The 13,106-nt window shown below is 40.1% G+C and overlaps 1 protein-coding gene across 4 annotated transcripts; it reads left to right on the forward strand.

The window, feature by feature from the left end:
- Window positions 1-1,352: 1,352 nt before the first annotated feature.
- On the forward strand, window positions 1,353-11,218 carry wt1b (WT1 transcription factor b). 4 transcript variants are annotated; one of them, XM_042485935.2, is made up of 9 exons: window positions 1,353-2,739; window positions 5,308-5,430; window positions 6,935-7,034; window positions 8,410-8,490; window positions 9,444-9,546; window positions 9,660-9,807; window positions 10,019-10,108; window positions 10,283-10,366; window positions 10,502-11,218. In XM_042485935.2, exons 1-9 carry the CDS (start codon window positions 2,322-2,324, stop codon window positions 10,621-10,623), a joined length of 1,269 nt encoding a protein of 422 aa, XP_042341869.1. In that variant the 5' UTR covers window positions 1,353-2,321; the 3' UTR covers window positions 10,624-11,218. The 4 variants fall into 4 exon arrangements, with proteins under 4 accessions (XP_042341869.1, XP_042341861.1, XP_042341854.1 ...); XM_042485927.2 differs by having other exon boundaries at window positions 1,354-2,739; window positions 9,441-9,546; XM_042485920.2 differs by having other exon boundaries at window positions 1,356-2,739; window positions 10,283-10,375.
- The last annotated feature ends 1,888 nt before the right edge of the window (window positions 11,219-13,106 follow it).

The following is a 13,106-nucleotide window of genomic DNA, read 5'->3' on the forward strand; positions in this document are numbered from 1 at the left end:
AGCCGCATTGTGAAATAATTAACGCCACCTCAGCAGTTTGCCAGCTGATTTCATCACTCTTACAATGACTGAAGACGCTCTCTCTCCCCAATTGTATTCCTTTCCCCTTTTCTTTGTCTATTTCTAGTGTCCCTCCCCACACTCACTACTTCTTTTTAAGTTGAATCCCGGGTCAGTGACGTTTACTGGAATCCTAGACTGATATTGCAGATGGTGATGACAGGGACTGGCCAACACTTTTTGCCTCACAGCATCATGCCTGCTCTTCTGTGTAAATTTGCAGGGGATTTTTAGTGCCGTCTGGAAATGAGTGGATCATAACAGCAAAACAAATCACTAGCAGCTTAGTTATCATAGTACAGCATGTTGTGGGCGGTATAGTTAAGATGTTCAGTTGGCATTTGATTTTACAGACAGCTTGTATTTGACATCAATTGACCAAAAACGACACAAAAACTACGCTGAAGAGACGTAGAACTACCAAAGAAGAGACAAAACCACCAAAAAATGTGTCTTGCTCCTATCTAAGAGAGGTGGTGGGGCATTTTGCGTACCAGCACCCGGGGAACCATTATCTCAGAATTCGTCCATGAAAATGTGTAATCACTTTTTAAAATCTTTTAATTTTGACTATAACAGTAATACCAGCAGTGAAATGAATTTTGTGTCTCATCACAAGTCATCTGTAATGGACTGTAATGCTACACTGAATATAGTCCAGTATATTCTAAAAAGGCAACTTTGACATTTTTTCAAGCTTTCAAGGAAAGAAGGAACTGCGGCTCTGACAAATATTATAATGTTAAAAGATCCACAGCAGCTGTCTTCAATTTTTAGGCATATTCCAACTTACTGCATTCCTGTGTAGTTCCACATTGAGTTGAGCATGAGCTAAGGTCAAAACCTCTATCTCTGCAGCGCTCTGTCTCTCTCTCAAACACACACACACACACACACACACACACACACACACACACACACACACACACACAAACTCCCCCTCTCCTCAACTAATAAATAATTATCCTTTTGTGTGATGTGGCTTTGCTCCAAGGCCATGCAGTTTATGCGAGTAGCTTTTAGCAAAACAGAACTATTCCCAAAATGGGAAAAATAACTGTGATTAAATCCATTTACATTGCAAATGTACTTTGTAATATGCAAACATGTACACCAGAAATGACACACACCTTAAAAGGTAGAAGGTAGATTTATTAGTCATTTTTTAAACAAAGTTAAAATCAGCAGCTACTATGAAGATTCCAAACTATGATACTAAGTTAATACTATGACGATTCTTAGACATAAACCTTACCAAAACATGTTTGTTAACTTTTGACTCTCACACTTCTGACGTCTCTATCCTTTACATTGTTGCATCATCGTTTTCGTAACTCACTTTGAAAGTGGGAAATATTTCACTCTTCGGATGAGTCAGAAGAGTCAGAAATGATGATGCCTGCAGCTCAGGTCAATAGTGTACAGATTTTAGTTTACATGCAGCATATATTATAAGTACATTTTGTTTTTAATCTTGTGTTAAGCTTTGAATCTGTGTTCATTTTTACTCAGTTGTACAATACACAGATCAGCAGGATTTTTGATGCACACACATTGAAATTGGAATATTAAAACTTTATATAGCAAAAAATGAATAAATAAATCAAATTCAATTTTATAGTGTGAAAATATGGGAATCTGCACAATGCTCTTACTTTCTTACTAACACTCATGTAGCTGTTTCATGCTTTTAGTCCATCCGCACAGAGAAATTATACACAAACATTCAATAAGAGCAAGACTTGAACTTAGCAAAGGGTTAAGAGCAACACCCGCTCATGCAAATGTGACCTTAGTCAGAATCTACATAGAAGTGCAGTCTGCAGGATGGGGTAATGCAAGGGAGTCATCTTCTTCTCAGCCTCCCTAGCTCCTCCCCCTGTCCAATGACTTGTGCAGTATTTGAGCCTTCAGGAGAGTAAGGAAAGTCAGACATTATAGAGACAGAGGGACAAAGCACTCCTATCCCCACAGACTGCCACTCCAATCCCACTGCAGATACACAGGGAGCTTGATATTAGGCACCACTAATTCACTTATTTTTATTCTTCAGTTCAAAACTTGTAGTGGAAAAGATGGCTCACGCAGTGTGTTGTGATCACTGAGTTTTGCTCATTGCTTCATCAGGTAGTTGTGTTTAGGGGTTCATCTTCTAGGAGACGTTGAATTTCATTCCTGAAGGGACTTTTTAATCTCCCAGCTGTGTCTCTTACTGGAATACCACCGCTCCTTCTTTGGACTGTCTCAACCTGCCTTCACCAATGCTGACCGAACCGTGCGGAGCAATGTCGATGGGGTCAGATGTTCGAGATCTAACCCTCTTATCTCCCGCACCTCCTGTGCCGTCCTTACCAGGAGCTGGTGGAGGCTGTGGGATGTCTGTTAATGGTGGCCAGTGGACCCAACTGCTGGACCTCCACCCTGCTTCTCCCTACAGCTCCCTTCCCTCCCATCACTCCCTCATCAAGCAGGAACCAGGTTGGGGGACCACTGATCCGATAGAGGACCCTCACTGTGGACTCGGGGCCTTCACAGTGCACTTCTCAGGCCAGTTTACGGGCTCTGGTCCCTGTCGAGTTGGAGCCTTCGGTGAGCCGACTGCAGGTCAACCAAGGGTGTTTCCCAATGGAACCTATCTGCCCGGCTGTATGGACAGTCCTCCCGCACCCAGGAACCAGGGTAAGCATGCTCATCACCAAGACCCACTTCTGTCATCATGTGTTGTGAAGGAACCGTGACATATGAAGAGCAGCTGTTTTCACACACCAATCTATAAAATACAGATTTTATTATAAGCCGGTGTTTTTCTACATGTCCTGCTGCATGTTGAGGGGTTGTCAACAGTTTTGTGTCTGAGCAGGATGTTATGTGTTGTACTGGGTCATTCTGTCCCATATCAGGAATTGGCTTGGCAGCTTTCTCGTAATCCTCCGGAAGAGTGATTGTCAGTCACAGGCAAAGTCACGACAGTTAAAGCATTAGTATATACTGTAAATGTATTTTTGTGTAAGCAAATGTAGGTAGATGATTCATAAGGTTTTACCTGGTCTTTCTACTGCATTCCTTTTTTCTCCATTTGTCAAATGCAATGCCATTATTTACGAACTCTCAAATGATGACTCTAATGCATCCGTCTAAAGTTTAGGTACTTTGCAATTTTAAGTATTCTATGATGCTGAAGTCACGCGATAAATGAGTCAGTAGAGCATGGACACAATACTACGTAAATTTTACGCAGCACCCAAAAGCCAGCTAGTATAAGGGGTTGTTTTGACACAAGTTTTAAAACAACAACAACAACAACAACAACAACAACAACAACAGCAACAACAGTAATCATAATAATAATAATTATTATACTAAATACGGTATGGTTATGAACTGCTACAATTCAGGCTACTTCTCCCATTTTAAATTTACATGTCAATATTTGTTATTGTTTGTTAGTATGTGTATTCTTGGTAGTTTTGAATGTCATGCACATCATTTTGTACAACCAATAACAGATTTGTGACAGTTTTACCCCCAAAAAGTGACAGCAACCGCAACAATAATGCAAAATATATGTAGCACTTAGTGAAAGCTACCCGAGGTTATGATAAGTATTGCGTGCGCACCAAAAAAATAATAAGAAAAATACACGTGTAAAAAATACATAATGAACTGTTGAGCTGTGATTGAATATACATGCTACAGGGAAGAGCGTAATTCATCCAGTGAATAAAAAATAGCCAAAGAAAGGAGGCAAAGATGCTAAAAGTACTCATCAAGTGATGTAAAAAAAAATGACCTTGAAGTTATGCATTTTAGAGATTTAGATATTTTATTTGCATTTACAAGTGCCACTTCATGTTACACGAACTTTCATTTTTTTACGCTTACTGTGTGTTTTCTTAAAAATAAAAAAAGGACTCCCATGGCTACAATTGCTGTGTTGAGCAAAACAATTTCCTCTGCTATAAAAAGATTTTTGTTTTAATTGATGGGGTATTTCTAGTATTTCTGTAGAAGAATTCCAAAAACAGTTACATGGGAAAAAATCTGGAGTGATGAAATGTTGATCATAAGAATCATTTTCTCCAAACAATACTGATGAGATTTTTTTCACCCAGTGGACCCGCACAAAACAGGTCAGGGGGAGTTATTTTTCTGATATCTTAAATTTTAAATCACATTTCTGTTTCCTGCCAAGTGTTAACATAGATATGATGTCTTCTCTACATTTACTGTAATCAGTGTTTGTGAATACTGTCAGTTGGAGCTCACTACTTAGAGGTCACATTTTTTTAAGATGACTTTTTAGGACTTTTATTGCATTAATTATAGAGCAAACTGACAGGGAAAGGGGGAGAGATGACACATACAAAGGGCTGCAGGTTGAAATTCAACACGGCTCTACCCGGATTTAAGCAAGAATTTGTGAGTCATTTTTCTCTAAAAATTTGTCAACATCCCTCTCGGGCCTGACTCAGGAAATACATCCTCTGTTGCTTGGGCAACAGCTTTGGTCCCTGTTTGCTTCCTGTCAGCTACCAAGAAACATTTAAAAGAACTAATATTTATAGTATTTTATTTCGTATTTATAGTTTCCTTGTCAGCTAGTGCATTAACAGACATACCCACACGAAATACAAAATGACACATGTAATGAAGTTTGAAACTATAGCAGCCTGTCTACGAGTAAAACAAAGAAAATGATGCGCACATGTTGCATATTCTGATATGATCATTTCACAAAGCTCTCTCAAACGCAGCCTTCTTTCACTCTCAATCCACCCTAATGTATGACACTCAAATAACTGCAATAAGAGACTTTACAATACTGTCACAGTTGTTTTCTCAGTCTTACAACTGGAATTAATTAATTGATTTAGCACATATGCAATTCATTACTTCTCAACTTTGTTTTTCTACTCACATTTTCTACAGTAGCTCATCTCAGTGCGTCTGTGGTGTGTTTGCCAAATTTCTTTTTCCACCTGCCATAAATATTGCAACCACAAGGCCAAAGATAGATGGGGGGAAAAAGAATATGTTACAAGGAAAGAGGATTTAGTAGTTTGATGGATGTCTCTCTGTGGTAACCCTGCCAGCGACTAAGAGCTACTACCAGGAGGGATTCAGATAACTGACCAGATACTGGAGAGTTTGCAAGCTTCTTTTAAAGGAGAGGGTGATCTAATGACTCGTCCAGGCAAGTAAGATCATTTTAACTTTCCATCGCTTCTCTTTGTGTTCTTTTTTTAGGTTATGGAGCAGTGGGTTTCGACAGCAACCCCAGTTATGGTCACACTCCCTCCCATTACACCCCTCAGCTCTCCAGCCTGTCCTTCAAACACGAGGACACGCTGTCACCATCAAACAACATAGGTAACTGTCTGCACCCTAACGCTTTTTCACTAAATGGACTTGCAAACTGGAAGACTGTCATGTCACAGCAAGGTTATATAAGTAACCCGTCATTTTTCATATCACAGCAGAATCGCTATTATCCATTTTTCCTTCATCTCTCTCCTTCTCTGTCTGCACGCACGTTTATATACGCAGGCATACATAAACACAGCCTCCCTCTCGCTCTTTAGGCATACGTATGGTTAATGACTCTGGAAATGATAACTTGAGGAAACAGCTTTATGTGACTCTGCTGGAATGTCAAAAACTGTCAGGGGACCGATAAAGTATATGAACCTGAAAAGGAGCACTGTTTCTGATGACCTATCCTCTCTTTGAAACACAGAGCTCTGCAGACATGCTCGTATAAAATGTGCCTCTTTGTATTCATTTTAAGGCTATATATATCTTTTTGTTTGTTTTGTTTTGTTCTGACGAAGAAAACATAGAAACGTTTATTTAAGATCATTCTGATGAAGATTTTCAGCTTAATAATGTTATATAGTAAGTTGCTAAACGGCAATGGAAAAATAAACTTTGATAACAACTTCGTTTTTTGTTTAAAAGCCGCACTTTGCAGAGTCAGATTTTACGAACAAAACATGTGATTCACAAATACAATATGGTGCGCACTCAATGACACATCAAAAACTGCAATATGACAACAGCATAGTAAAGTATTACCAAAGGGGGTATTCTACATGAATATTTTTATTAGTATATTTTGCTAATAATACTTCTGTACTTTTACCATTAATTATTTTTTTCTACAAACAAGCTACATAAAATCAAACAGCACAACACAAGTGACAAAAAATGATGGAATACAACTGCCCAATGTGAAAACTAACAAATAAAACATGAGACAAGCACGAGACAAGTGGGGGAAGCAGACTCTAAAAATGTAAAACAAGCAGCACCAAAAAAAAAAGAAGAATTAAAAATAAAGATAATCAACGGAATTTAGATTTTCTTGTTCTAGTATGCATGTCGATTAATATATTAGTTGATACAAGAAAAGAAATTAGCAACAATTTTGATGATTAATAATAAAAATAATGTTTTTAAATGCACAAAATTCCCTGCTTCTAGCTTCTCGGACATGAATATTTCCCAGTTGTCCTCGTGTTTTATATTGTCTTTGTGTAAGTTGGACAAAAAAAGCAATTTACAGTATTTGCGATTTGTGCAGTAGTCTATGACTTCTGGGAAAAGGCATTTTTTACCATTTTATAGACCAAACGAAACTTTCATTTAAAGCTTGGAGGTGGGTGGGGCACATACCAAATGGGGCTTTTGTGCTCCCTCCACCAGAAAATTTTAGTTTTATGCACCAGTTTGTGCCTTTGCATGTTTTTATTGGGGGGGACAAATGCACAAGTTCTACACCTATGGTCCAAGCAAATAATATGAATGAATGAAGAACGAAGATAATCAAATGAATCTAAAATGTAAATAATCGTTGTTTTTTTGTTCTGTTCAGTTGAGCAGCAGTACCCAGCTCCTCCGCCCATGTTTGGCTGCCACAGTCCTTCAGAATCGTGTCCGAGCAACCAGGCTCTACTGCTGAGAAACTACAACAGGTACACTTATTTGTCCCTGCATGCACTTATTGTTGACTCATTTGACTCCGGCTCCCTTAAAATCTCATCTCTGTACTATTCCTTTTCCCCAAAAGACTCCTCACTCATCAGTTAATGTCAGATTCTTTCCACAAACACCACATGCAGCTCGCTCACTTGCTGGTAATTTTTAGAAGTGTGAACTCTGCCTGATCCTACGTTAAACCCTTCGTCTGCCTCTGCAGTGTCTGGATACTGAATCCTAATTTGTTCTGAGGTTAAGTGCTGCCCACTGGTGCTCAGCAGGCCAAAACAAACACTGAGTGATCTACTGCTGATGTGTTTGAGTCCACCCCGAGGAAAAACGAGGAGAAAAGTTAAAGAGACAAGTTCAATAAAAGTGAAAGTTAAGTGGTGTTGGTTAACACTGGGAATCTGCTCGTTTTAACCTCTCAGTGTGTTTACAGCTTGTTTTCAGTTTGATGTAAAACATCTCAAAGAGTAAATTAGGATGAAAATTCTTTGAATGCCACTCTGCGATGTTGTTGCAGAAAAGGAACATGTGCAACCCAAATACTGGAACAAAAGCTGATAAGAGGAAGGAAGGCTTCGCTGTTGTTAGAGCTTATGGCATGAACTGGAAACCCTCAATCAAACACAGAGACATGCACACGCACACACTCTCACACACACACTGTGAATATATGTCAGATATCAGTGAGTCTTTCCACAGTTTAACATAGCTCAGAGCTGATTAGCGAGCCATCGCGATCCTTCCCTCAAGGACTTCTCAAGGAATGCCGTCCAGAATTCCCCTGAAACTGGTTCCCGCCTTTAATGATACTGAGGACAGAGTGATGTCATGCACTGGTCCATGGTGTACTAGGCACGGAGGCACTCACCCCCGCAGAGTGCACAACCGCATGTCCAAGTGTGTGTGTTTCTGTGAAGTGTGTGTGTGTGTGCAGTAGTGAGATCTGCCAAGGTAAAGAATGGCTCGGAGCCCATGTTTTTTAATGAAGCCAGTGAGGAGTGCGGTGGGTGGACAGGATGTGTTAATAAGTGATTTGGAGTTCCCCCTGAATGAAATGTCTTCATTATCCATACAAGGGAAGAGAAATGACAGGAAGAACGCAGTAACATAAATATTGTCTGGTTTTGGGTTTTTTTTTTTTGTCTAATTTCAGGATTTTTCAAAAAAAAAAAAAGTATTTTCCCCTTCATCTGCTATAACCTCAGAGCTGAACTTGTTCCATCGCTTTTTGATTTATTAGCACATAATATACTTTGTTGCCTTGAAATTTCACAAACCAAATAAAGAGTTAAAATCTAGTTGTTGTTTTTTGTTGTTGTTGTCATCTTTAATGCTAATGACTGTTCTGTGTGTTTCACTCAGTGATAACCTGTACCAAATGGCATCTCAGCTGGATTGTGTAACATGGAACCAAATGAACTCCCTGGCAACTTCAATGAAGAGGTTAGGCTTTATTTATTTTATTTTTTTAAACAACACATTAAATTCTTCAGTGTTGACTGCTGTTTGTAGTAGTGTAGAGGAGGAGGAGGAGGAGGAAGAGGAGGAGGGGGAGGAGGAGGATTTCACCAGATGGCTGCTGGCCTACTGCCTAGGGAAATCAGTCAGTGAAGAACAGTGTTTTCATTTGTGTATATCTCTGTGTTTTGGTACACTTGTGTGCTTTTTTTTTTTTTTTTTTTTTAAAAAAGAGTTTTTGCAAAGTGAGGACCCATGGTTTTTAGAGTTCAGTCAAGTGACGGATGTAGTTGTGAATACAAAGTGTGTGTGCAGTGGAGGAGAAAACAGATTTTGTGTTTTTGTTTTTTTGTTTTATCGCAAATAGATTCAAATCAAAATAAGATTTATCACAAGGGATTTGCTTCGGCTTTGGTGCAAACATTAAATATGCAATAAAAATAGAGGAAATAAATTCTCCTTTAAACATCACAACTGAATGAAATTTAACCGTTGTGATCTATTGTGTTTCCAAGTGACTTTAACCTGTCTTAAATGTTCTTTTTTTTTTAGACTTTTATATGTGGGTTTTTATGTGTTATGTATGCAATGTACTGTGTTTGTCTTGTTTAATGTTTAGTTTTTCAGCTGACTTTTACTTGTTTTAAGCACATTGTAATGCGCCTTTTTATATTTATTTTTATATCTTGTGTTGTGCAGGAATATTAATCAGGGGATGTGAAAAAGTTCACAGTAGAGCTTCAACTCTTTGTGGTTTTACCCTGACTGTACTCATTTGGGCTGCATTAACACAATTTGGCATTAACCTGTTTCACGTACCTGATCTACCAGCCTGCTTGACAAACCTATCAAAATATTTTTTTTGATAAAAATGTTATTTTTGCACTCAACACTTTCTGCACTCTTAACAACTTTTCTGTTTTGCTTTTGCCCAGCAGCGGCCACGCACCCAGCTATGACAGTGACCCGGCCCCACCTCCACCCATGCTCGTCAGTGCCCAATACCACATACACACACATGGCGTCTTCAGAGGACTTCAGGTCAGTCACAATTAACACAATATACACACAGAGACACACTACAAACATACAATTAATAAATTAAAAAGGTGAGCTTCTCTCCTACAAAGCCCTCTGACTTCTCTCTCCTAAAGGATGTTCGACGTGTGGCGAGCATTGCTCCAGCAGTTGTAAGGTCATCAGAGACCAACGAAAAGCGTCCATTTGTATGTGCTCATCCTGGCTGTAGCAAAAGATACTTCAAACTATCACATCTGCAGATGCACGGCCGCAAACACACAGGTGAGAGTGTGTGATTCATACCGCTCCCCCACCCCACACCCCTTTTTGTCAGGGGTGTGGAAAGACCTCAAACCGCTGCTTTTTGTAGATTACAATGAGAAATGAATACAGACTGTTATAGTTCAAGTTGAAAGAGATAAGTAATGGGTGCTATATTCTAAATAGGTGGGTTTTTATACTTTATAATATTGTTTTGGTGGTTTATTTGCAGGAGAGAAGCCATACCAGTGTGATTTCACAGACTGTGGCCGCAGATTCTCTCGCTCAGACCAGTTAAAGAGGCACCAGCGGAGGCACACAGGTACATCCGAGTCAAGCTATACTGTACAGGGTCCCTTCAGGACTGAGGAACTGGGAATTTGGACATTTACTTCAAACCATGTAATCCATCTAAATGTAGGTTATTTTAAACGTTTGACCATCACCATGCTCTCTTGTCATTTCTGTCTGTGCCACCACAACAACCTCTGCGTAGGAGTGAAGCCCTTTCAGTGCGAGACGTGTCAGAGAAAGTTTTCACGGTCAGACCATCTTAAGACTCACACTCGGACTCATACAGGTAAAACAAGTGCGTATACCTTTATTTTCTACCTCTCCATACTTCTCCTAGTGAAATTTTTGGTCAAGATCATCCCCCTCACTTTAATTCATCTACAACAAACATTTTTTTCTTATTATGTCCCCTCCCTGTCAGGTGAGAAGCCCTTCACATGCCGCTGGTCCAACTGTCAGAAGAAGTTTGCCCGCTCTGACGAGCTGGTGCGCCACCACAGCATGCACCAGAGGAACCTGACCAAGCTGCAGCCTGCCATCTGAGCAGCAAAGGAGGAGGAGGAGGAGGACGAGGAGGAAGGTGACAATATGTTGTGCCAGCTAGTAGAGAAAGACGCTGGAGCCTGGTCAGCAGTTACGGTGCTTTGCCAGACTTTGCTGAAGTGGTGAGCACAGCTGATGCCTCCCTCTGTAAGCCCATGTCAAGAGACTGATGATCCTCAAGATCTTTAAGAACAAGCACTTGTTCATTTGTTCATAAAAACTCAGACTGAGAGGGTACAATACCACATTATTTCTGAGCCAAGAGGATTTTTTATGTGTGATGAGGAAAATGTTGATACACTATTTTGGATATTTTACACTTGCACTGGCTTCTTTTTTAATGTTAAATAAAAGTGTCACGTTGAAAATGTGCTGGACCATGTAAACTGGATTTAGGAAATGGACAAGTGTGTTTTTTTTTTTGTCCATTGAGTTGTGTTTTTTTCTTTGGGGAATGTAAACATGTTTATTTTCTTTCAGTATATATACTCACTAAATTGCTCTGTATATATGTGCTGTATTTGCTTTTACTTTTACAGACATTCCTTTTGTATTTTCTGTGTTTTTGTAAGTTTATAAAATTATTCACATTGTTGTCAAGGGTAGCAGTGTGTGTGTGTATGTGTGTGTGTGAAAAAGAGAGAGAGAGGTGTTGGTGTTGTCAGGTTAAGAGGCCACCTATGAGTGGTGGTGGTTGGGGGCCGAGGGGGGGTGACAGACAGTAAAACAGCACCCCACTGCGACTCTGACAGGGTGCAGGTCTCACCCTCCTAAATCTCCGACACACATCTTCATAACTAGGAACATCTGGAGCCCAGTAAATCTCATTAGAACAGACACATACCTCTGTGTCAGCTGGCTGTACTTCACTGACTTCCCCCTTCTGCATGGGCTGGGCCTCAACACACACACACACACACACACACACACACACACACACACACACACACACACACACACACACACACACACACACACACACACACTCTAGTCCCAGTTCTAAATGACAGCCTCCGGTTTTGCATCCTCAATCCACATGATGGCAGTATCATCCTTTTCACAGCAGTCACAGCTCCAGCTGTGACTGCTGGAGTGTGACTGCACCCATAACACTGCTTATTCTTTTACACATCAGTCTTCATATAGTACATGTCCACTTCAGTTTTGCCCTGAGTGGCCACAATAAATATGTTAAAATCAAAGAAAGTGAGAAACAGGAGAGGCACGTTCAGAGCATGCCCCGGCCCATCAAATATACATGATGTGGATGGAGTTGTGTGTCGAGTCTATAGGAGATGAGATGATTCAGCTACAGCAGGTGTGTTAATAAAATATGACTCAGTGGGGGAAGAATAGGGCTGCTGCACGGCTCTGTGGGCTAATGATGTCACATACCTGGAACAGCAATGTGAACACGCACATGGTATATTTAGCTGTTGGATACATGTTCACGCATGGAAATCACACTCATTGAAGGACTACTGAGAAACACACACAGTATGTCAACACACATAGGTGTAGATTGTGATGTCCCATTTTAATATAGTGTGTGAATTTGTTTCCACTAATACAACATAAATGGAGGATAGAAGGTTTCATTTTTGACAAAATTAAAGACATTTGCGTCATAAATTAATGCAGAAAAGTGACAAACTGGTGCATAAAATCTCACCAGAATGCAGGAAATGAAGTGTTTGATGGTCAAACTTTTCTGGCATAGGACCCCCAAACCCCGCCACCCTCCAAAATATCCCGGGCACAGGCGCTGCCATTTTGCACTGGTGACTCCATTTGGAGCCAAAGAGTAGCGACCTCCGTGGTGGTGGAGTTACTGCCCATTCACCCGTCCAACAAATCACGAGTAACACCATGGAAAGAATGCAAAATCTCCTTTTTTTTATAGCATCAAATAACTTATCACAAAAAATGAACACTTGAGCAAACATCATCATGATAAACAAAAAATCCCTAAAATGACAGAAACTATCTTTGGGGAATAAAATTATTTGATGTTTACTTTGAGTTTTTAATTTGGCCCATGTTTCATATGCTAACATGGAGGGGGCGGGGTTATGACCTGTACTGCAGTCTCTTCCACCAGGGGGCAATTGAGATTTCTCTGGCCTTACTTGTGTGGAGCTATCATATCGTCCATCGTTTTACAGTCCATGTCCCCAACGTGTTTTCATCCCAACTAGTCAAATACCACCGCTTTGTCAGTGGACCTCTATGTCTCAATATGACATGCTGGGCCCCCTCCTGAGTCCCATGTTTGGGGACAATGTTTCAATTAAATGCATTGAGTGTTTTAAAATAAACTTAAATTTAATTATATACAGTTTCTGCTTGATACATGCATACAGTCTTTTGTAAAATACACTTATGCTGGTTTTCCATCAGTGGCCTGGTTTGGCATTACTCAGCCCGAGACCAGCCAGGCCCGGGGAGCGCTGCAGAGATTTGCTCTTCCATTACAAGAGGGC

The sequence above is a fragment of the Plectropomus leopardus genome, chromosome 1 (assembly GCF_026936395.1).
Source record: "Plectropomus leopardus strain MGB_pleo_1.0 chromosome 1, ASM2693639v1, whole genome shotgun sequence".
Lineage (NCBI taxonomy): Eukaryota > Metazoa > Chordata > Actinopteri > Perciformes > Serranidae > Plectropomus > Plectropomus leopardus.